The sequence below is a fragment of the Lytechinus pictus genome, chromosome 9 (assembly GCF_037042905.1).
Source record: "Lytechinus pictus isolate F3 Inbred chromosome 9, Lp3.0, whole genome shotgun sequence".
In the NCBI taxonomy this organism is placed as follows: Eukaryota; Metazoa; Echinodermata; class Echinoidea; order Temnopleuroida; family Toxopneustidae; genus Lytechinus; species Lytechinus pictus.
Genome location: NC_087253.1, coordinates 10287515 through 10310781, shown reverse-complemented (window position 1 = coordinate 10310781; position 23267 = coordinate 10287515). Strand labels below are relative to the sequence as shown.

At 38.0% G+C, this 23267-nt stretch overlaps 1 protein-coding gene across 3 annotated transcripts; it reads left to right on the top strand.

Moving 5' to 3' along the window:
- The first annotated feature begins 8897 nt into the window (after positions 1 to 8897).
- Positions 8898 to 23167, top strand: LOC129268311 (cysteine and glycine-rich protein 1-like). Of its 3 annotated transcripts, none has more exons than XM_064104636.1 (6): positions 8898 to 9011; positions 9665 to 9842; positions 12844 to 12973; positions 13598 to 13691; positions 16000 to 16086; positions 22036 to 23167. In XM_064104636.1, the coding sequence occupies exons 1-5, from the start codon at positions 8903 to 8905 to the stop codon at positions 16071 to 16073; spliced, it is 585 nt and encodes a 194-aa protein (XP_063960706.1). In that variant the 5' UTR covers positions 8898 to 8902; the 3' UTR covers positions 16074 to 16086; positions 22036 to 23167. The 3 variants fall into 3 exon arrangements, with proteins under 3 accessions (XP_063960706.1, XP_054761858.1, XP_054761857.1); XM_054905883.2 differs by lacking the exon at positions 22036 to 23167 and adding an exon at positions 17840 to 19851 and having other exon boundaries at positions 16000 to 16109; XM_054905882.2 differs by lacking the exon at positions 16000 to 16086.
- Positions 23168 to 23267: the final 100 nt, after the last annotated feature.

The window sequence follows — 23267 nt, the reverse complement described above, 5'->3', positions numbered from 1 at the left end:
TGACTATACCCTTTTAGCAATATCTTCCCCTCGAAGTAAACTATGTTGTCTCTGCAGCTATCCATCTGTCAATTTCAATGCTGATGATAAGCACATGTTCCTCAACGAATCCCTGGCTGGAGAATCTGTTATCCACTAAGTTGTTTACCCGAATTCATTTGAAAAATAGAACTTCAAGGTGATCTATAAGAGGATAGCATACCTGGGGCCCGTCTTACAAAGAGTTGCGATTGATCGGATCAATCGCAGCTCTTTATAAGACGGGCCAGATGGAAAACCAGCAAAATCAACATAATAAATGCATGATTGTACAAACATTTTTAGATATGAATGTATATCCATAAATTCATTGATTTCTTGATAATTGGTGTCCTCCTTTGTTTTTCAAACGACATTTTGTGAATTTCCTGTAAAAAAAATATGACACTGATGGATTTCCATAGAGTTACGATTGATTGGGTCAATCGTAACTCTTTGAAAGACGGGGCACAAGTGAGTGTTTCATAAAACTGTTTGTAAATTACAAGCAACTTCACAAGAGATTGGTGATCCCTTCGCAGGGACAAAATCAACGCCAATGCAAATCTAATGTGTATCACTTGCCACAAGAAAGGATCACCAATAGTTCGTAAAGTCGCTTGGAACATACGAACAGCTTTATGAAACACCCAACTGGGGACAGTAGCAGAGAGAAAATTGTAATCAATCGCTACGTCAAAAATCAAATGCAACCTGTATTTCAACCAATGGAATCGGCTTATCAGGCACTTGTGCTTTTTATATATATATATATTCTTTTAGTAACGTCTAAATACGACTCTATCTGCAACACGGTCCCGTATCCTAAAGATTTGTTGCAATAACAAGTACACAATTTCAGTAAAAAGTTCACTATCAGCCAATCAAACTGCATGATTTCATTTAGCTTTAAACCGTTATTGATTATAACAAGTTTTATGAAAGGGGCCCCTGGTCCCCAAACTTGAACATGGTAAAAGTTGGTAATGCGAAAAGACAGGGCACATGAAGAAGGGATGTACTTTTCCTCAAGGGTGGCTTAAAGGCCTTTTGATTTAATTGTAATAAGGTAGATGCACAGTAAAAAAGTTTCAATGACATATCTTTCTTTCTCTTTTTCTTTCTTTCTTTCTTTCTTTCTTTTTTTCTTTCTTTCTTTCTTTCTTTCTTTCTTTCTTTCTTTCTTTCTTTCTTTCTTTCTTTCTTTCTTTCTTTCTTCCTTTCTTTCTTTCTTCGTTTCTTTCTTTCTATATCCACACTTGTCGAATCTTCCCTCTCTATCTCCATATCTTTATACCTTCTCACTTTCTCTCTACGTTCCTCTCTGTCTAAATCTGCTTTAGATGTTTGCCTCAGGCTCCCCCCCCCCTCTATCCACCCTTGCCCCATCAACTCTCCCCTCCTCCCTGTCCCATCCCATTTTTTTAAATCTCATTATCTCTCTCTCCATCTCTCTCTCTCTTTACGTTCCACTTACCCTACATCTACTGTAGATAAACATTTGTCCTTTTTTCTCTTTCTCTCTTCCCCTCTCTCTAAGTATCTTACCTTGTCTCATCTATACCTCTCTCTCCCTTTGCTACTCTTTCCCTTTCTCCGTCTGTTTCTCCGTCTCTCTCTCTTTACGGTCCACTTTCTCCACATCTACTATAGATATAAATTATTCTTATCTCTCTCTCTCTTCCCCTTTCTCTAAGTATTTATCCTCGTCTTATCTACTCCCTCTCTCTCCCCGTTGTGCCATTCTCCCCCTTTCTCCATCTGTCTCTCTCCCTCTCGGTCTCTTTACGTTCCACTTGGTCCACATATACTGTAGATACACATCATTTTATCTTCTCTCTTTCTCTTCCCCTCTTTCTAAGTATGTCACCTCGTCTAATCTATTCCCCCTCTCTTTCTCCATCTGTTTCTCCGTTTCACTCTGTCTGTTTACGTTCCACTTGTTCCACATCTACTATAGATATAGATTTTTCTACTCTCTCTCTCTTTCCCTCCCTCTAAGTATCTACCCTCGTCTCATCTACCCCCTCTCACTCCCTTTCATACCCTCCCTCTCTTTAGGTTCCACTTGGTCCACATCTACTGTAGATACACATTTATCTACTCTCTCTCTCTACTATAGATATAGATTTTCCACCCTCTCTCTCTTCCCCTCCCTCTAAGTATCTACCCTCGTCTCATCTACTCCCCCTCTGTCTCCCTTTCTCCATTTGTTTCTCTCCGTCTCTCTCTATCTCTTTACGTTCCACTTGGTCCATATCTACTGTAGATACACATTTATCTATTCTCTATCTTCCCCTCGCTCAAACTATCTACCCTCGTCTCATCTTCCCCCTCTCTCCCCTTGTCTCCATCTCTCCCTTTCTCCATCCTTTTTTCCTCTCTCGCTCTTAACATCCCACTTGGTCCACATCTACTGTAGATACACATTTATCTACTCTCTCTCTCTTCCCCTCTTTTTAAGTATCTACCCTGATCTCATCTACCCGCTCTTTCAATTTCTCCATTTGATTTCTCCGTCTCTCTCTCTCTTTACGTTCCACTTGGTCCACATCTACTGTAGATATACATTTGTGTACTATCTATCCTTTCCCCACTCCCTCTCTCTCTCCCTGCCCCTCTCACTTTCTCCATCTGTTTTTTGTTTTCTCTCTTTCTCTACGTTCCACTAATCTCCCTCTCTTCAAGTTTTCCTTGACACTCGTGCCCCCACCCATTGATATATTCAATAGTTGTTCTACTCGGGTACAGGAGGGTGCCAAAAGTTCCCAAAGTTTCCCCTTTGTAATTCATAAATTTGTTCTAAAAGGAAAATTATAATTAAAAAAGTGATTGTTTAAACCGAGAAGATACACGATTAAGATACAATACGTAGGCAGCGATTTTATAAGATTTTGTTCCCAGGAGGAGGGGGGGGGGGGCCTCTCCCAAATGCTGGTGTATAGAATTTGCAAATCAAGGGGAGTGAAAACTTTTTAGTATAGTCGGCCCCTTCAAATCATCCCCTGCGATTGAATTATTACTTAAAGTAATCTGGAAACGCAGCTTATTGGACATGTAGGAATATTGGAATGGCAGTTATTCTATGGGTGAACGAAGGTGACATAGTGCAAGGGTTTCGGTTGGCTCACTTGATAAAAATGGTACTCCTCCACGTGAAAGTGAAATATTAAACAGTGCAATTTCAACACATGGGACACAAAATGCTATAGGGTGAATATCCATTTATACGAAATTCCACCCGTGCAATTTATACAAACCTAGTCCGAGAAGGTTAAAAGCGTAGTATCTGAGATAAATTGTATATACCCACAGACTGTGATGTCATGCTTATTTACATACTACATTTGACATAATTGGTAATAAATGATAAAGACAAGAATTTCTTGTACTGTAACCGCGCATATCATAATCATGTATAACATGTATAACGTCTCTTTGCGCTTCCCTCATGTCCAAAAGACTCAGATAATATTTTCTTGCATGGCGTTAGACTGGCGGCCTTTATAAGTCTCCTGAAATAAATTTCTGCTAGGTAACCTTATACCTCCCTTTGGGTTGATGTGGAAAATTTTCTAACTGAAGGAAATTACGTCATGTCTGGGACTTGAAACCACGACCCTCTGTTTCAAAGTCCGAAGACTGATCCACTCAGCCACAATGCTCCACACTGAGGTTGATGTACTCCAACGAGCTCTCCCTTGGTATCTCATCATCTCTGATAACATTCCTTGATCTACATAGAACTTGACCCACATTCTAACAGGAGGTCAGGGGTGGTGCTCAGTCTGTACTCCTGTGGCGCCAAGGTATTTCGGAAGGAGGGGGGAGGGGCAAGATCACTGGCGGATCCAGAGGGAGGGGGGGGGGGCAAAGCCGGCCTGCGCCCCCCTTTTGAGAGGCACGATTATAATTTGTAATGTAAAAATGCAGTTAAGACAGAAGTGTGCTCCTCCACTTTTTTAAATTGAAGATCCTTTTTTTACTTAATTTTGGCTTGTCAAATGTTTTCGATTACCAAATATCCTTATTTTTTGTTTAAAACCTTTTTTTTAATATCTTTTTTGCTTGTCAATTTTTGTGAGTGGAGGAATCTCAAACACGTTAGAGCGCCTGTTTCGGTTAAGATCCTGGAATAAACATAGCATGCAACTTCATTGTCGGCACGATCGAAAGTTTTATTGGAAAATCTAGGTCTACTCCCCAATCGCAATGTAGTTATTGATACCCCTGCCCCGACCCCGGCGCAACGGGGGTAACGGGAGGATGCCAATTCCTGGATTCTTATCACTGATCGCTGGTGATTATGTTTGTGTGTCTATATGCGATACACAATGTCAGGTAAATGGAATTATGTGTCAATATGCGATACACAATGTTTTGTAGATCAAATTGTGTGTCAATATGGGATACACAGTGTTTTGTAGATCACATTGTGCGTTAATATCTGCGATAGACATTGTCTTGTAGATCACACCATGTGCGGTAGAAATGTCTTGAACAGCAAATTGTGTGTTAATATGTGATACACAATGTCTTGTAGATCAAATTGTAAGACAATGTGCAATACACAATGTCTTGTAGATCAAATTGTGAGACAATATACGATACACATTGTCTTAAAGAACGTCTTGTGTGTAAATATGCGATACACAGTGTGTTGTAGATCACTTTGTGTGTAAATATGGGATACACAATGTCTTGAAGATCACATTGTGTGTCAACATGTGTTACACAATGCCTTGGAGACAGCTGTCAGAAGCCTTTCGGTTCAGACTTCTAAAGTCAGAGAGGTGAGAGAGTACTTCAAAGTCAATTTAGCGACAACGATATGATGGTAGTCAGAGTGTCAGGTTTTGTCCGGGGCGGGGAAATGGTATATGGTAGGTGCAAGATAGATGGCCTCAAGTGACGTCATTTTTTCTTCATATGATGACATGGGATAGAGTTACACGATACAGACCTTTTTTTCTCCTTTTGCCCTTTCACTTCTTTGAATTCCTAGGGGCGGTCGCCCTCCTGCCCCCTGTACATAGTGCCATCTGTGGAATTTGTAATATAGCAAGTCATGCTAGGGACGAGGTGATAAGCATACATGTATTTTTTTCGATGGGCCACATCGTAATTTTTAAGTACGTTCAGTGAGGTACTCTGTGTGACGAAACAAAGTGAACAACGATTGTCATCAGAAAATGCTTTGACACACACACGCTCACGTTTTTTAACATACCCGCACACACACCCACATACGTGTAGTATACGTATAGGCCTTCATAAATTATAAATACCCCATCTTAACCATCACCCTCTCAAGCTCCTAAAACTGACCAATGATATCCACGGGAAAATGCTTTGAATCACCCACATACGAACACTAACAAAACCCACACCCTCCTACAAGATTTGCGTGACCTAAACTTGACTGTTAAATGGTATAATTCTTTAGAACTTTCTTTCGTTTGTTTCAGATGACAACATGCTTCATCACACACACGCATACACACATACACACCCTCACACACACACTCTCTCTCACTCGCCTTAGCTTACATCACCCACACTATCTCGTAAATACTCTCATTCACACACACACACATATACCCACTCCTCAACCCTCACACAAATCCATGCACACATGCATGCACACATGCAACCCTGTACCCATGAAAGCAGGCACTTTCTCTCCCCTTCTCTCTCTCTCTCTCTCTCTCACACACACACCCTCTCATACACACACCCAATTACATTCACACATATAAAGAGACATTTCGATTGTTCATAGAGGCCTACAGTTTGTCAATATACGATATACAAAATTTTCATGTTATTAAGTGATTGCCCTTAGACATATTCAATGCAATGAATAATAAAAGCATGGGAAGTTTGAAAGCAATAATTCTATACAATATGCTCTCCCCTGATATGTATAGGTGATTCATGAATTACGCGTCATTTTCAGCATTATTATTATTATCATTATTATTATGACTATTATTATTATTACTATTATCATTATTAATATTAGTAGTAGTAGTAGTAGTGGTAGTAGTAGTAGTAGTAGTAGTGGTAGTAGTAGTAGTAGTAGTAGTAGTAGTAGTGGTAGTAGTAGTAGTAGTAGTAGTGGTAGTAGTAGTAGTAGTAGTAGTGGTAGAAGCATTATCAATAATATTATTATTACTACCATCAGTCATCATCAAGACCAATACTATTATCATATTTATAATTACTGTTCTCGTTACGGTAATGATGGAGATGATGATGATAACGATGTGCTGACAATGATTTTTTCATCATCATAATCATTGTCATAATGACTATTATTGTAATTTTCGTTGTTATCATGAAATATCTATTGACCGAAACTGTAGGTCCATTCAACACAATTATTGCATTAGGCCTACGTATTCCCATGTAGTTAATTACTTGGATCAAAATGAAACAAATGGGGGCATAAAAAGTTGTTTTTATCTTCAGATTGTTATTTTATGGTAAACTATTTTATTATCTATAACATGCCATCGAATTAAATGAGAGTATACTGTGCCAGCTAAACAAATAAAATTAAAAAAGTTATGCCCAAATTTATGACAAAGAAAAATTACATGTACTTCCCTCAGATAAGTCTAAACGGTTCCATGACATTTGCTCCGGCGACAATTGCTCCGCTATAAATTCCGCACACACGTGGAAATGACCAACTTTAACCTTGGATTTAAGAGTATACCCTATGTAACACCTAACTCTAAACCTAACACAAAAAGACCTATTGCAACCCTAAACCTAACTCTATATCTTAGACAAAATAAAACCCCGGAGCAATTGTCGCCGGAGCAAATCTCGTGTCACCGTCTCTGGACACATAGCATAACACACGTCAATGACACATGGCCTTGGGTCTCTTTAATGGGTCAAATACATTAGCCTAAACGTTTCTGCGTAAAAGCTGCAGTCACACTTACAAAAACTAATCCAAACCGACCGATGGCATGTCATTCAAAATAAACGTAATAGCCGTAATTAGTCTGGAGTCAGTGCGTTTGTTGTGACTGCGACGTCAACGTTCGGGCAAAGAGATAAAGTACAGCTGCGACATTGTTCCAGCTAAGTTCTTCATGAAAGCGTGTGGTGAGATGGGCGCATGCTGGCGGAGTACCAGCCATTCTTTGCCCAAATAGAGCGGTTCGCAGGCGCCTGCGGTATGCAAACTGCTCGTCAATTGGGGCGGTATGGCCACACGCCCACTATATCGCTTCCAAACCGTGGTTTGATGTCCCGTTGAGATTATGCCATCCATTAGAAGTGTGTCTACACATCGCAGTGATGGGGCTATTATTAGGAGGTGATATCAGATCAACGAACTTATTCTTTATTTTTTTCTGTACAGCACAAAATGAGGGCGAAGAGCAACATGAGTGCATCAGAACACTAAATACTGATAGTAAACCCAAGTTTAAGTCTATACTTAAGGGGTATATATTTTAGTAAATACTTCTATGGAATTTCATCTTACCCCTTCAATATTCATGACAATAATAATTATAATAATAATGATAATGATGATGATGAAGATGATGATGATAATGTGCTAGATATTCCCTTGAAATTATCTGTATTTATCCTTTTGTTTTTATTTCATAACAAGGTAACTTATATAGCAAAATTTAAAATCAACCGCGGGACCAACGAGTTTATTATTTGTGAATGAGATAGAAGTTGTCACTCCACGAAAGTGTAGTCTAAGGCTCTAAGATGACAATGGCTTGATTTAACAATTGTTAATGGATATTCATTAAAACATCTCGACAAAATTTTGGCATATTAAACAAACAAAAAAATCTATGGTAAAACTTGTGTTACAGAGAAATGAAATCGTGTTCTACCGGTTTGGCTATTCTTCGGAGAGTCGGATGCCATCCATTTCATCTATATCATCAAAAAATCAACTCGGCCTTGCGGTCATAGTATCGGCGTGTGCACGCCTATATGCGTTTGCGTGTATTAAGCCCAGTATTATGCGCGGCGTCGAAGTGTGTGTGCGACATAGCGGTGTGTGTGTGTGTGTAAGAGAGAGAGAGAGAGAGTGTGTGCGTGTTTTTGTTATGGTGTGTGTGCGGGAGGAAAAGAGGCGGGCGGGGGGGGGGTAAAAATATACGTAATGAAAGCCACAAGTGAAGTTTACTTGGATTGACTGGTTAGAATCACTGGGCATGAGGAGCACCCTTCCCCCTTAACAAAAGCAAAACAAAAAAACAAACAACCCCCCCCCCAACAAAAAAAAAACAGGCGGCATTTTAAATAGTGCTCACATTTGGGTCTGCACGACGTACATCTTACCAAAATTATGCAATGTTTTCTTCTTCTTTTTTAGGTAGATGGCGTTGCAAGTCATTACGTAAAATTAAATATAGGTCAAGTGTAGATACGTTTGTTCTAAAATGAGTCCATTACTGATTATTTGTTATATATCTACAAGTTCCCTTTCTATCCCTCTTGTTCTGCTTGTAATTTTGAGAAGAACTTGCGTCATTTCTTTTTGCCGGTTAGAATCACCCGGTTCGCGTTTTAGCTAAAGCGGTCAACAAACTTCTTGTGCCCCCTCATCTTATGGAAATCTGAATCCGTCCTTTAATGACGAAAAGTAGAGTGTCAACGTTAAATCGTTTTGACAACGAGGATAATAATGCTTTATACACCGGGCTTATTGACCTATTGAAAAATATACACATTTTTATCAATATCTTATCTTAGCTCGTACTAAAGTAGCATTTAGTAGTAGTAGTACCACTGTTATCCTCATTTTCTTGAATATTATCGTCACTATTATCATGATGATGCTAAATTTCCATTTCGTGTTTCTCTTTTGTATCATCCCCAGTCAGCCAAGATGCCTTTGGGTGGAGGAAGAAAATGCTCCCGATGCGGAAAGACAGTGTACGCTGCAGAAGAGATAAAAACCAATTCATTCTCCTACCATAAACTATGTCATAGATGCTGTAAGTCAATCTCAAACTTAATCTTCCACTAAAACATTGGGTGTTAAAAATGCATGACAACCGTTGGTGCCCATAGACATAGAGGACAACAACACGAAGTGCTACAATCACAGTCGAGATATTGAACATAACTCAAAGTTGTGTAAAAACAAAGAGCAAAGGTATTGTGATAACACCCATATAACTGACACCAACCGTTTTAACACCAAGTAAAACGACTGGTGTAGTCCTCCATGAACACCAATCAACACCATATTCTTTATGTGCTAGGTTTTGAGGATGATCGGCCCATTGTATTGTTGTCAGTCAAAATAAACCCATGATTGTTCTTTGTAATCTGTCACATATGCCTAAGTCGTTATTTTCATGAATAATGTTTTCTCCAAATAACTTCCGGCAACCTATTGATCCGCAATCCAAAGTAAACTACACCAGCACCAAATTTATATGATGCACTCAACCCTGGTGTGTTAAGTGGGTACCTGGCAGGAACTCGTTCCTTGAAACGCCGAGCGCGTAACCGAACCTCTGCTAAAGCCAGGTTTTATGTTGCATTATTGTAAAACGCTTCGAGACTTCTCATATAGAGATGTTAAGCGCTACACGGTAGCATCAAGCATACAAATCATTCATGATAATTGTTTATATTTCAGTCCTGTGTGACACCGGTTTGGACTCCAAGACGGTGTCTCCCCACGATGATGAACTCTACTGTAAGAAATGCCATGCCCGTAAGTTCGGCATCAAGGGTATCGGGTTTGGTATAGGAGGAGGGGCCCTTGGCATGGACGAAGGCGAACAACTCGGAAACGTTCCAGACCCAAGTCTAAGGTATGCCTTTAGAAAGAATTTTTAAAGATAGGAATATAGTACACACAATAATAATAATAACTTAGTCTTATATAGCGCTCTTCATGAAATCCATATCAAAGCGCTTTACAATGTAGAACATACGAAATATACAAACAAAAGTGAAATTAGAAATCATATAACTAAAAATTAAAAAATATCAAGGACACTGTAAATGGGGCTATGTTTAATATACTTTATTCATGAGGTACGTCTTTAAATTGGATCGAAATGATGTAATATGTGGGATACAACGGAGGGAAGCTGGGACCCGTTGTAGAAAGAGTTGCAATCAATCGCAACTCTAAAAATCATGCGCAACTTGATTTTCAACCAATCAACAGCGCGCATTTGGGACTTGCGATTGATTTTTTGGCTTGCGTTTAAACGCAACTCTTTCTGCAACGGGCCCATGGAAGAGTGTTCCAAAGACGTGGGGCAGAGCTTGAAAAGGACCTATCACCAAAAAGTTTAGTTTTTGCTTTTTTGACTTTTGAATTTTGATTTGCAGAATGAAGGGACCTACTGAGAGTATATGCCTGGATCAATTCAGAGATATATTTTGGAGTACGTCCATGAAGAGATTTGAATGTTAGGAGTAGAATTTTGAATTGTATACGAAATTTAATGGGGAGCCAGTGCAATTGTTTAAGAGTAGGTGTTACATGGTCATGTTTTTTAGTGAGTGAAACTAGTAAAAGATTACAGCATAAATTGCAAGTTACCCAAAGTGTTTGTCTTTTTATTTGTAAATAATATATTTATAAGGTTTGATTACTATATCATTTTATCATTTTATTGTTATATTTTGTAACTCCAATGAAATTTAGCCTAATTGCCTGCGATATGTGGATATTCTAATAAAACCTTAATCCGTAAACTTAAGTATTCCACATGCCATATCGCATCTCCCCGTGCCCTAACCTCAATGAGCAATGTCGCCTAAGGACGTAGTGGTTGTTTCATAAAACTGTTCGTAAGTTAAGAGCGACTTTAAGAACCACTGGTGATCACTTTTTAGGTAAATGATATTCACCATTAAATGTTCATTGGCGATGGTTTAGCGCGTAAGAAAAGATCACCAGTCGTTCTTAAAGTCGCTCTTAACTCACGAACAGCTTTATGAAACGCCCCCCCCCCCTGGGGCCTGTTTCATAAGGACTAACTGTTCTTACTTTGTCATTATGGCAACTACCTTGGTATCGGGGCTCAGCAGCCAATCACAGTCAATGTTTTCATGGTCATTGCCATGATGGCAAAGTTACAACAGTTGTGATTCCTTTATGAGATAGGCCCCTGTTCCCCGTAACACAAAGGTTAGCGATTAATCGTGCGCTTGATTTTCACGATTGATTGTACATTGTAGTCAATGCATTCAATCGTAGAAAATAATAATAATAATACATTGTATTTATATAGCGCTTAATACATGGTGTTTCTAAGTGCTTTACAAAACGATTAAGTAGCATACATCAATAACATTGAACAGTATAACACACATAAACAAATAAGAAATAAATTAGGAATAATCGTTTGATATTGACAAAATTAGCTTAAAACTTAAAGGAAGAATTGTAAAGGTAAGTTTTGAGAGAAGCTTTGAATGATTCGAATGACGGGACATCCCTCAATTCTATGGGAAGGTCATTCCAAAGCTTTGGAGCAACAACACTAAATGCTCGGTTCCCACACCTTGTCCGAGCTCTGGGTCCTTGGGCCAGTTGCAGATGAAGATGTGTGGAAGATCGGAGTCGAATGGAGGTTGTCGGGATCCTGGGTGAGAGAAGGTCGGTAATATAAGAAGGGGCTTGACCATGTTGGGTTTGTAAGTTAGAATCAAGATTTTGAAGATGATACGTGCAGAGACAGGAAGCCAGTGAAGAGAACGGAGGATAGGGGTGATGTTGTCGTGCTTACTGGAACGAGTTACAAGCCGAGCAGCCGTATATTGGAGAGGTTGGATAAGAGAGTCTGGTAAGCCGCAAAATAAGCTATTGCAGTAGTCCAAATTTGATGACACGAATGCATGAACTAATCGTTCATTTGCACTTGGGGTCAGATACTTTCTTATTTTCCCCATCCTGGAAATTCCAAAAGCTGCTGCTCGAGACTTAGATCGGATGTGGTCAGCCATGGTGAGATTCTTATCAAGCATTACACCAAGATCACGGGAGACCTTATTACATCCAACTGACGTTCCATCTCCAATCTGCAGTACAGGGAGATCCCGAGCACCTCTGAACCTGGAGAAGACATGTAGAACCTCAGTTTTAGAGTCATTTAATTGAAGATTGTTCCTTAGTGACCAGTCCTTAACATCTGCTATACACTGCTGCAATTTGTGGAGGCCTACATCATGTTCGTCAGGTCTGATGACAGCATACAACTGAGTGTCATCTGCGTACATGATGTGCTTGATTCCTTCATATGTGCTAATGACCTGCGATAGAGGACCGGTGTACAGTGCAAACACCAAAGGACCAATGACGGAGCCCTGAGGGATTCCCTGGGAGAGAGGAAAGGTCTTTGAGATAGCGTTGTTAACTTTGACCCTCTGTCTCCGATTTTCTAAGTAGGATGTTCTACGATCTTTGCTATAAAGCTTTGTAACACAAAGGTTGGCAATTACTCGCTAAAGGAAATATCAAGATCGTCGTTGCACGCGAATTTTGCTCAGTAGACTGACTAGGAACCAATCAGAAACGATCCTTCAAATTAGAGATTAATCGCTAGCCTTTGTGTTACGGGGGCCCTGTTGGCTGCAAACATGAAGGCCGCTGTTCAATGGGCAAAGTTCTGACCGAATAATATGACATTAACTTGTACCTGAAGATAATGGGTACAAAAGGAGAGGTATCCTGATGAAGTATTATGGTCTTAGGTGCGTGTAGTGGATACTTCTCTCGTCTCTGGTCTCAATCAGATGGTCTTGGGGTTTGAATATCCGAATAAAATTGAATGACTATTTTCCTATTTATAACAGGGGAGCTCCAGCAATAGCAGCAGCGTACGCCCATTCCGATCTGACGGGAGTCTCGGGGACCGGCGGTGACCGCTGCCCGAGGTGCGGCGGATCTGTCTACGCCGCAGAAAAGAAAATTGGAGCAAACAATGTAAGTATGTGGAGCTTTATGGAATTAGACTGATTCAAAGTTCTTTTGATAGATCGACCTACGGTCATTCTTGAGAAACTGCACCAAATGATTGAACGCATAATCTTATGGTCTTTTAACTAAATCTTGATAACATTGTTACGTCTCGCAGAGCTGGCCTTGAAAACGTTAAGGCCGAACACATACAGTATATAACTATGCCCGACAGAGGGAAGTAATCCACAAATTTTAATGAAGATAAGAAAGGAGATGTAGGAGATTTTTAATCTATACCGCTTTACTGTAAGGTCCTTTTTCAGGCAGATCAAACCTTTATTTTCGTCATCACCACAATGGTCAAAATTTTAATTCATCTTCTCCACCTCCTCATTGTAATCGTCGTCATCATCATCATTATCATCATCATCACCATCATCACCGCCACCATCACCACATCATCATTACCATCATAATATTTATCATCATCGTCATCATCATCACGATCATCATCATTATCACCATCATCACCACCATCACCACCATCACCATCATCATCATCATCATCATCATCATCATCACTACCATCACCACCATCATCTTCACCACTATCATTAACCTTCTTTGTTGTCATTTTCTCAACTCTAGACTTGGCACTCTAAGTGTTTCACGTGCTTCATGTGTAATAAGCGGCTGGATTCCACCACCTTGGCCGATAAGGACGGCGAAATCTTCTGTAAAGGTACACAAACATGATAAATGCCTAATTAACGATCGTCGTAACACCTACTTCCCACTGATTAGGTTTCGCGCCACGATTAAAACCAATCTAAATCGTGAAGTAATCGTAGGGATATCGATCAGCTACGAAAGTGCAATCGTAACGGATTGTACAACAGTGGGAGCGAGCTATAAGATAGATAAAGCCAATCACACACTACACGATCCGATAAGACAAGTTTTTCCTTAACAAGTCGCATTTTGCATGAACCCCAATGCTAAATCATCACCCTCCCCCCCCCCCCCATGATCTCGGCCGTCGACCGCGCGATCGCGGCAAAATGCTCATGGCATAATCGACAAAACTGTAAGATCAAATTCTCATTACTAATTTCTTTTTATAATTTATGCGTAAAATACAAAAGATGTTCTAATAAACTAAGAAGTGAATAAGGCACCCAATCTTTTTTTTCTCTCATTTACAGACTCTTTGAAGGATTCCGATCAAAAGTATTTTAAAAAAGCAATATAAAATTTTCCTATGTATTTTATTGCTTTAAAAAATCATTTATATTTCTTTGTTTTTCGACTTTTTATTTTTCAGGGTTGTTTTTAGATGGAAATCGTCGGCGACTGACCATTAATTTGCACAAGACTTGCAAAAAAAAAGTAATGGTGGCGCGGCGCGTCGCCAGTTTTTCGCGTTACAGATGCAAGACATGTGGTCCAAAGTTCCAAATCGGCTTCACTGCGCAGCTGATGATGACGTCATTAAAATTTGGAATAGAATTTTCTTTTATTCCTCCAGGGAGGCTCGAAATAGACTGGAATTTCGATGTCATTATTCATAGCACTATACGGAACTCTAATCGTTCAGATTCTTTAGACTGAAATGCTCATATCAAATGCTATGAACATTTCCTTGAAAATCGGAATGCGCATTATTACCTGCACTGTCCCTTCAGGGGACTTGCCCGGTAGAGACACATCACCGACCGGTGCGTCCGAAAGATTGCATGATCTGTGACGTCAGCGATGAAATAATGCACTATCCCACCATTGACGTCACGGAATAGCAGATTTTCTTTAGTGGGCGTTTCGCTTCAACACCATAGCTAGAATATACTTGGTCACATGATGATGTTTGAACCAATCACCTTTGATAAAAGATTGAATTCATGTAGGATATAATTTTGATTTCTAACTCACATTCTTACGTAATATTATGTACCAATCAACCACTATTGCCTTTTAAGAATTAGTACGGAGAAGGAAAGGATAAAACATCTGAAAGACAAGTTGGAATTAAATCCTATTATTAAGTACTCATTCCGTTTTCATATATACATGTAGGCCAAATTATTATTTTGTATATTATATTGTATGTTATGTCCGTTTATGTTGTGATCGTTTTGTTCATTGTTAAAATTTGAATGAGAATGATAGAAAAAATCTTGCAATCTTGAAATTTAATTGATTAGTCTAATTGCATATCATTTCTAAGAATGAATAGAATTCAAACTTTTGAGCTTGATTTAATGGCTATGTGCTATTTTATTTTTAAGTGTAAAGTCTTTAATGTCTAACAGTATGTTTTGCACTTATTTAAATGAATTTTATTTAAATTGAAAATGCATTTTATGCAATTTTGAAAGAAAATTATATAAGTGCAAACCTTATTTGCATGTTTATTATTTCTTATAATTTTGCTCGTTCTGCAATTTTGCTGATGCTATTTTACTGACACCTTGGAATATGTTAATTTTACTTTCTTTCTTTCCTCCTCTCGTTAGCTTCTGCTTAAACAAATTCATCGTACATTAAAAGCGGGTACATTGGATGTCTTACTTTTTTGGAGACCACGATTACAATCTCAAATATGAAGCCCACCTGCATAATTATTCGGCTTTTGCGTTAGATGAGAAATTTGAACATGTGAAAGTTTCAGTAAATAATATTGTCTATATCAATGAAAACCATTAGATTCCAATATCCGATGATTGAAATACATTCATATTGTCGAGAGGCATTGGTAATGATCTGAGGGGGTGGGGGCTCCATTTTCAACATTTTCAAAGTTGTATATCAGCCTATACGAGAGGATAGTCTAGTCCCTTTTCCAAAGATTGACCCAAAATCTCAGAAATCGGCGCCTTTGACCCTAGACCACAGAGATAGGGGAAATGTGCGGTGGGCTTCACAATCTCCTTGCATATTGTTTTATTATAGATAAATCCCATGACAATAAAGATCGTCTTCTCTCTGTTTTAATTGTGACGTTGCACTGCTTGATATGACAATTATTGTTGCTCTAACCCATGTGTTTGCAGGATGCTATGGAAGGGGCTTCGGGCCTAAAGGAGTCGGCTTTGGCACGGGTGCCGGTTCGCTTGCAATGGATTAGACAATGAAAATTGGTATTACAATGAAACGTGTCCTGGTGGCCCCATCCCTTAATCATTATCATTAGAGAGTTTTCGCAAATGCAACGGGGACAGATTCAGGAAAACGTGAAATGTATTGAAAATGTCCGTCGAATGACAAAGAATAGCTGGGAGGTCTTTGTCGAAAGTTGTTGAACCGGAACAGCAGTTTCGTCCTAAGCTTCGGAGCGGACAAAACCTGCTACTACGTCGCCTTTCCAGAGTCCAGGACCAAATTACTCTTTTGGTTCACCAATTTTTGACCAAGACTTTTTGCTTGTTCTTTGTCATGAAAGGCATAATTTTACAATACATTTTCAATGTTCTTGAAAGCGTTCTGCGTCTCCGTGCGAAAAGTCCCTACTTGCTGAAAGTGTACCATTCGCCGAAGATTACACTGTAAAGATACCATAGACAAAACCTGAACAATACCTATATGCGACCTTACCAAAGAAGTGTTGAAGCTACACCAGTTTTATTTGATTTTACACTGAATGGTGTTGTATAGAAACCTAATTGGCGTGAGCCTAAAACCAAACTGATGCTGCATGGTTCAATGTTATGTTTGGTGTGGTCATACAACGGGCAGGAGTTAAATCACCACAGGGCATTACTAGTATTTTTGCAGTGGAGAGTGTCTTATATAAACATACCAAGTTTCACATATAAACAACACCAAAGTGAATTAAGAGAATTTGATCCGAGTATCGGGAAAATTTTTCATCAAGCAAGAGAGGTCTTATTCATTTCTTTGACATTATGCTCAAACGAACGTACATTGTAGAGGGCGTCTGAAAAGTGTTGACGCCCTCTACGTTCTTTGATCTAAACAGCAAAGCGGGAACTCTTTGTTGAAATAAATATTTGAAACCCAAACAATTTCATACACAGCATAACATTGTGGTGTTGACCGCTGTACATAGAGGACACGATTCATTTTTACTTCAGTGCAAATTTACAGTGTTATTTCAACACACATGGGGTGTTATCACATCATCGGTTGTTACACTAACACTCTTTGGTGTTTTATTCAATCTCTAGGGTGTAATTTTAACACATTATGATGTAGTCCTCTATGGACAATTGTTTTTAACACCCGGTTTTACCGTGTATCTTTTCTGAGGTTTTGGCGAATGGTACACTAAAGCGATAACGTGACTATCGTGTTTCTGTAGAATAGATATCACAGAGAATTCATAAGATGTATTATTGCCATTATACCATTTAGCTTAGCTGTCTTTCAACGTCATAATTGTCAGTAGATTAGAATTCCACTGTTACACTTAAAGGGATGGTCTGGGCTGAAAATATTTATATCTTAATAAATATAGTAAAATTCACCAAGCAAAATGCTGAAAATTTCACCAAGATCGGATAACAAATAACGAAGTTCATTAGGTGGGCTGATGATGTCATATCCCCACTTTCCTCAGTTTTCTTATGTTATTACATGAAATAATAATTGTTTCGTTTTCTCAAACATTTTTTCAAACATGTGTAAATGATGTGTCTCCATTATGATGAAATAAGTTGCGGCAATAAATAACTGATTCACTTTTAGTTCTTTTGAATAAACCCAATTTCGTATAATGAAATACAAAAGATTAAGTGCGGATATGACATCATCAGCCCACCTTATGAATATTCATGAAGACATGCCTAGAACTGTTTCACCTGAATAACGCAAATCCTTAAAATTCAATAACTGTGAATTTTACTCTATTTATAGAGATATAAATATCTCAAGCCTGGACCATCCCTTAAATATAGATTTCTCGCTCCGCAACACAACGGATTCAAGAACACAACAAATAAATTGAGGCTACCGTCAAATGGCAATAGACAGCTGGGAGGTCTCTGTTGGAAATCGGGGATCGGGAACAGCAGTTTCATTCTAAGTTTCGGAGCTGACGAAAAATTGCAAATATTGTGCCGTTTCTCCGGAGTGAACTAGGAAACTGCTGATTAGATTCACAAATATTCGACAAAAACCTTTTAGTTGTTCTTTGTCATGGAGGGCGTTTGACAATACCTTTTATTTGTTCAAGAATCCTCCGTACGATGTGGAGCGAATTAAATCTCCCTCATATCACCTCTCCGGGATCCACTCATTAATTATTTTTAAGGGACTTCTCTATCCGGTGCGTCCAAGAAAAAAAGGAAACCAAAATTATCGAGGTTTTATCATAACCTGATCTCAATGATAATAAATGACACCTTGGTTTTTAAACTGCGCAAGTCGATCTCTTAGCGCTTTGAAATATAAATTAAGTGGACGAAATGATGAAGAAATAAAGAATCATGTAATTGGAAAGAATAATTGACCATATTTCACAAATGCAAAATCAAATAAAACTTTTTGCATTAGGAACATCTACGAATGATATACGTAAATCTCAGTGCATCCAAACTTTCTACAGTGTCGATTTTGTTCTCGAAGTAATCAGTGCAACCACAATTGAAAATATTTTTTAAATACAGTGAAAATCACCAGCATTTATGTAATATAGAATTATTTAAAAGTGGAACCATGTGAAAGAAGTAATGAAAGAGCTGAACAAGGAACTGTACATGCTCAGCAGAATGATATCATATAATCTTCCTGAACGTGATTTGTTAACACTATATGGCCTATACAGTGCGTCCCAGAAAAAAGAAACCGGAATTCCCACATTTTTTTCTCTTTAAAGGCATAATAATTATGATATTTCATTACATCATCATCTAATTCGATTATCCCTCTGTCATGTTGATACCTTACATGTGACGAACACTTCACGCATTAATGGGTAAGAAGAGTTTGAAATTTTAATGTCAAAGTCATGTTGCGCAGAAAAGTTTAACAAGATTTAGATTTAGATTTATTCATTTTCCGTTCACAAAGCATAACAAAATCAAACGATATATAGTCAAATTTAAAGTACAACATCAATCGGAATACGGTATAAACAATGAGAACTAATGCGAACTAAAGTAACTTTGACTATAATAACTATATAAAACAGAACGGAGGGGCTTGCCAAGAAAAGCAAAGCTTGTATGAGAGGCAAGCCCCCGTAACTTAGTTTCAGTACGTATATTACAGATTGGTTCGTGGTCACCTGTGCTTATTCGACGATTGGCTCATCAACATTTTCTTTTGCATTCTTTGTTAAGTTTCTCTCACTGATCCCTGAAAATGAAAGTGCATTCGGGTTAACACGTGTTTTTCTTCGCAAATCGTTTCTGTTAGGCCTCAATATTTATTGTTTGTAATCTGCCATGCGTGGATGATTTGCTAAGCCGTTGGTCTTACATTAAGATGATATTCCACTCTTGCCATAAGTATCAATCCATCCTAAAACGTTTAATAGTTGTGAAATTTATCTCTGAAGAAAGGGTTTCCTATTTTTGTGGGACGCACTGTATATGTAAGAATGCTCCCGCGTCCCCTATTAAACCTGCAAACAATATAGAGCACCATTAATCTATCGAAAATGATAATGTCGAAGCCAATTGAGATAGATGACTTACGCTTTCACCACAGTTTATAATCCTTGACGAAACTGAAAATTATCTGTAATTTCCTTGCTCGTCGATTCACCATTCATGCACGTGATACCAGTTGAATATATTAAGGTATTTTCAAGTATAAAATTAATTACGATTTATGACATATTTATGAAGGTAGGTTGTAATCTGGTACATTATCGAGAAAAGAAAGGAAGATTAATTTATCAATACAATGTGTCCGGTGACATTCGAATGTCAGGTTATTGCATATTGTCATGTTGGGTAAACTACGTCCTTATTTATGGAAAACCAAATGAAAATGTTTTGTTGGAAAAAATGTAAAAAAAATTTGAAGAAGAAGAAGAAGGAAGATGAGAATGAGATGATGAAGAAGAAGAAGAAGGAGGAGGAGAAGGAGGAGAAGTAGAAGAAGAGAAGAAGAAGAAGGATGAGAAGAAGAAGGAGAAGAAGAAGAAAAAGAAGAAGGAGGAGGAAGAGGAGGAGGAGGAGAAGAAGAATGAGGAGGAGGAGGAGAAGAAGAAGAAGAAGGAGGAGAAGAAGGAGGAGGAGGAGAAGAAGAAGAAGAATAGGAAGAAGGAGGAGGAGGAGGAGAAGAAGAGAGGAAGAAGAAGGAGGAGGAGGAAAAGAAGAAGATGAAGAAGAAGGAGGAGGAGAAGGAGGAGAAGAAGAAAAAAGGATGAGAAGAAGAATAAGAAGAAGAAGGAGGAGGAGGAGGAGAACAAGAAGGAGGAGGAGAAGAAGAAGAAAGGGGATAACATCAATGGCATCTATATGCCAATGCCGATGTAATGTATGTAGTGTAATACGTATTGCAGCGCTTAAAATCATAAGTGCTATATAATTATTGTATATTCTATCATTATTAATATCAGTTTTACAACATCGACACAAAATATAATGTTATCAAACATACATATATGATGTGGGAAATGAATTCCGGAGATCATGTACATGCATGTAAATTTCTGTTTTCATGTTTATTTTGCTCACTGCATACACTGTGTCTTTATTTCATATTCTCATGCCACATACCATCATTGATTAATTCCTAGGTTGTGTTGCATGTGTGAAATGATGTGCATGTTTTATTTGATAACGATAATATTGAAATATCAATATTCGTTTGCTTATCTATATCTTTGATGTTCATTCTTTATTAATAACATAGCATGTGAGCTAAGTAAACCTATTTTAAAACATAATTTACATCCCTTTTAAATAACATATTTGGTTAATATAATCATAATCAATGATGATAGAAATGCTGTTTGACGTGCAATACGTGACACTTGATAAATAATTTAAAGATGAGATTTTCCTCTGTTGCTCCATAAATTTCAAATTGAGATAAAGCATATTAAAACTCAAAGAAGACGTGTACCACACTGTTTTTACATTGAGTCCACATTGTGTTCACAGTACGTACACAATTTTCCACAGTATATTCACATTCTGTTCACATTGTGTTCAAAGTATATTCGTAGTGTGTTCACGATGAGTTCACAGTATGTACACATTGTGTTCACATTTGGTCAACATTGTATTAAGTGTGACAGTATTCACATTGTGTTCACAGTATGTTTATTGTGTTTTCACATTGTGTTCACGTTGTGTTCACGTTGTGTTCACATTGAGTTCTCATTGTCTTCACAGTATTTTCACAGTGTATTCATAGTCTCTTAACCGTGTGTTCACATTGTATTCAAATTGTGTTCATTGTGTGTTTATAGCGTGTTCACGTTATGACCACATTGCGTTTACATTGTGTGCTCAGTATTTTTTTTACATCGTGTACGCAGTGTATTCACAGTGAGTACACACTGTGTTTTCACAGTAAGTATTCTCATTCTGTTCACATTGTATTCACAGTATGCTCGTAGTGTGTTCACGATAGGTTTACATTGTGTGTACAGTGTGTTCACATTTGGTTCACATTGTCTTCACAGTGTGTTTATCATGTGTTCACAATGTGTTCACGTTGTGTTTGCACTGTGTTCACATTGTGTTCACAGTCTTTTCACATTATGTTTCACATTGTGTTCACATTCTATTCACGTTCTGTTCACATTGTGTTCAGAGTGTGTTCGTAGTGTGTTCACATTGTGCCCGCAGTGCATTTACATTGTGTGCTCAGTCTTTTACATTGTGTACGCAGTGTAGTCACAGTAAATTAACATTGTGTTAACATTGCTTTCATGGTGTACTCATAGTGTGTTCACATGGTGTTCACAATCTATTCGCATTGTGTCCAGTGTGTTCACAGTCTTTTCCAATCGTGTTCACAGTGTAATTACACTGTTCAATGTGTGTTCACATTATGTTCACAATGTTTTCACAGTGTGTTCACAGTTCTTCTCTGTTCAGTAGACAATTCTCTCTCCCCCTCTAAGCACTCACTCTTATATCTTTTTTACGACTTGTAATTCTTAGGCTGCTACGGGAAAGGATTCGGGCCCAAAGGAGTCGGATTCGGTGGCGGCTCTGGTGCTCTGGCCACGGAATAAAGCGTCCTCTCTTGGCGGAAGTTTACTAATCCCGGACAACCTTTTTACTTAAAAATCAGTGTTATTTTATCTCCAATATAAATAAGATCATTCATTACCTCATTTTCCAATACTCGACACGATCTCTTCGTCGAATCCACCCAGACATACACTGTAAAAACTGTGGTGTTAAAACTGACACCAGTTGGTGTTAATAGAGGACCACACCCTGAGGTGTTTAAATTACACCCTAGAGATTGAACATGACACCAAAGAGTGTAAATGTAATAACCCAAGGTGTTGTAATAACACCTATGGGTGTTAAAATAACACCGGCAATTTAACACCGGTGTAAAATAACTGGTGTGGTCCTCTATGTACACCGGTTAACACCACATTTTTACTGTGTATGTGTACCATGTATACGTGTTGCTGTTTATTGATATTTTAAACGTATCTAAAATCTTGACGACTAAAACACCCTCTGAAATTATTTATGGAAAGTGAAATAGCAAGTGTTTTTACTTGAATTACTCGTCATTATAAGGTGATGATATAACCAACGAAGTATTCCGAGGTTTAATTAAAACGTTGAACAGATCAAATTTGGAAATCATGTTATCAAAAATATTTTCCTCACAAACTAACGCTGATAAAAAAATAATAATTATCTGTACACATGGATTCTTGTTGTCCTAATGTTGATATGATAGGGATGTATATGGTATTTTTAAGGAATATTTGATATTTTATTTTCAGTATTAACGTTGAATAAAAAAATTCGTAATAAAATCTTACACACGCTTTAAGGTTTTATGCTAGAGCGTATTACTCGTATTACGAATTTATATGTATAAATAAAGATCAATCAAACTTACGAATTAATAAAAACATCCTTTAAAAAAAATAGGAACTTGTTTTGTATTGAGTTTATTTTAAAAAATCTTTATTGTGTATTCCATGTTCAATCTGTATGTTATCGAAACATACATCTGATAAGACATTTTAAATATTAAAATAAGCATTTTTTCAGATTTTAAGTCTGAATTTGAATCTAAAGAGAAGACATATATTAACAATTTTTTTTTCTTCAAAAATATCGTTCAATGTGACGGCTGCCTTCTATGTAGCATGCGGTATGTAAAGTGAGGTTCCTATATGAACAGCCACCCCAAACCA

Bases quoted from the DNA above. Each gene is read 5' to 3' on its own strand.
- LOC129268311 (XM_054905882.2), top strand. From the start codon at position 8,903: ATGCCTTTGGGTGGAGGAAGAAAATGCTCCCGATGCGGAAAGACAGTG. The intron at 9,012-9,664 runs GTAAGTCAATCT...TTTATATTTCAG, and splicing joins TAAACTATGTCATAGATGCT to TCCTGTGTGACACCGGTTTG. The intron at 13,692-22,035 runs GTACACAAACAT...TGTAATTCTTAG, and splicing joins CGGCGAAATCTTCTGTAAAG to GCTGCTACGGGAAAGGATTC.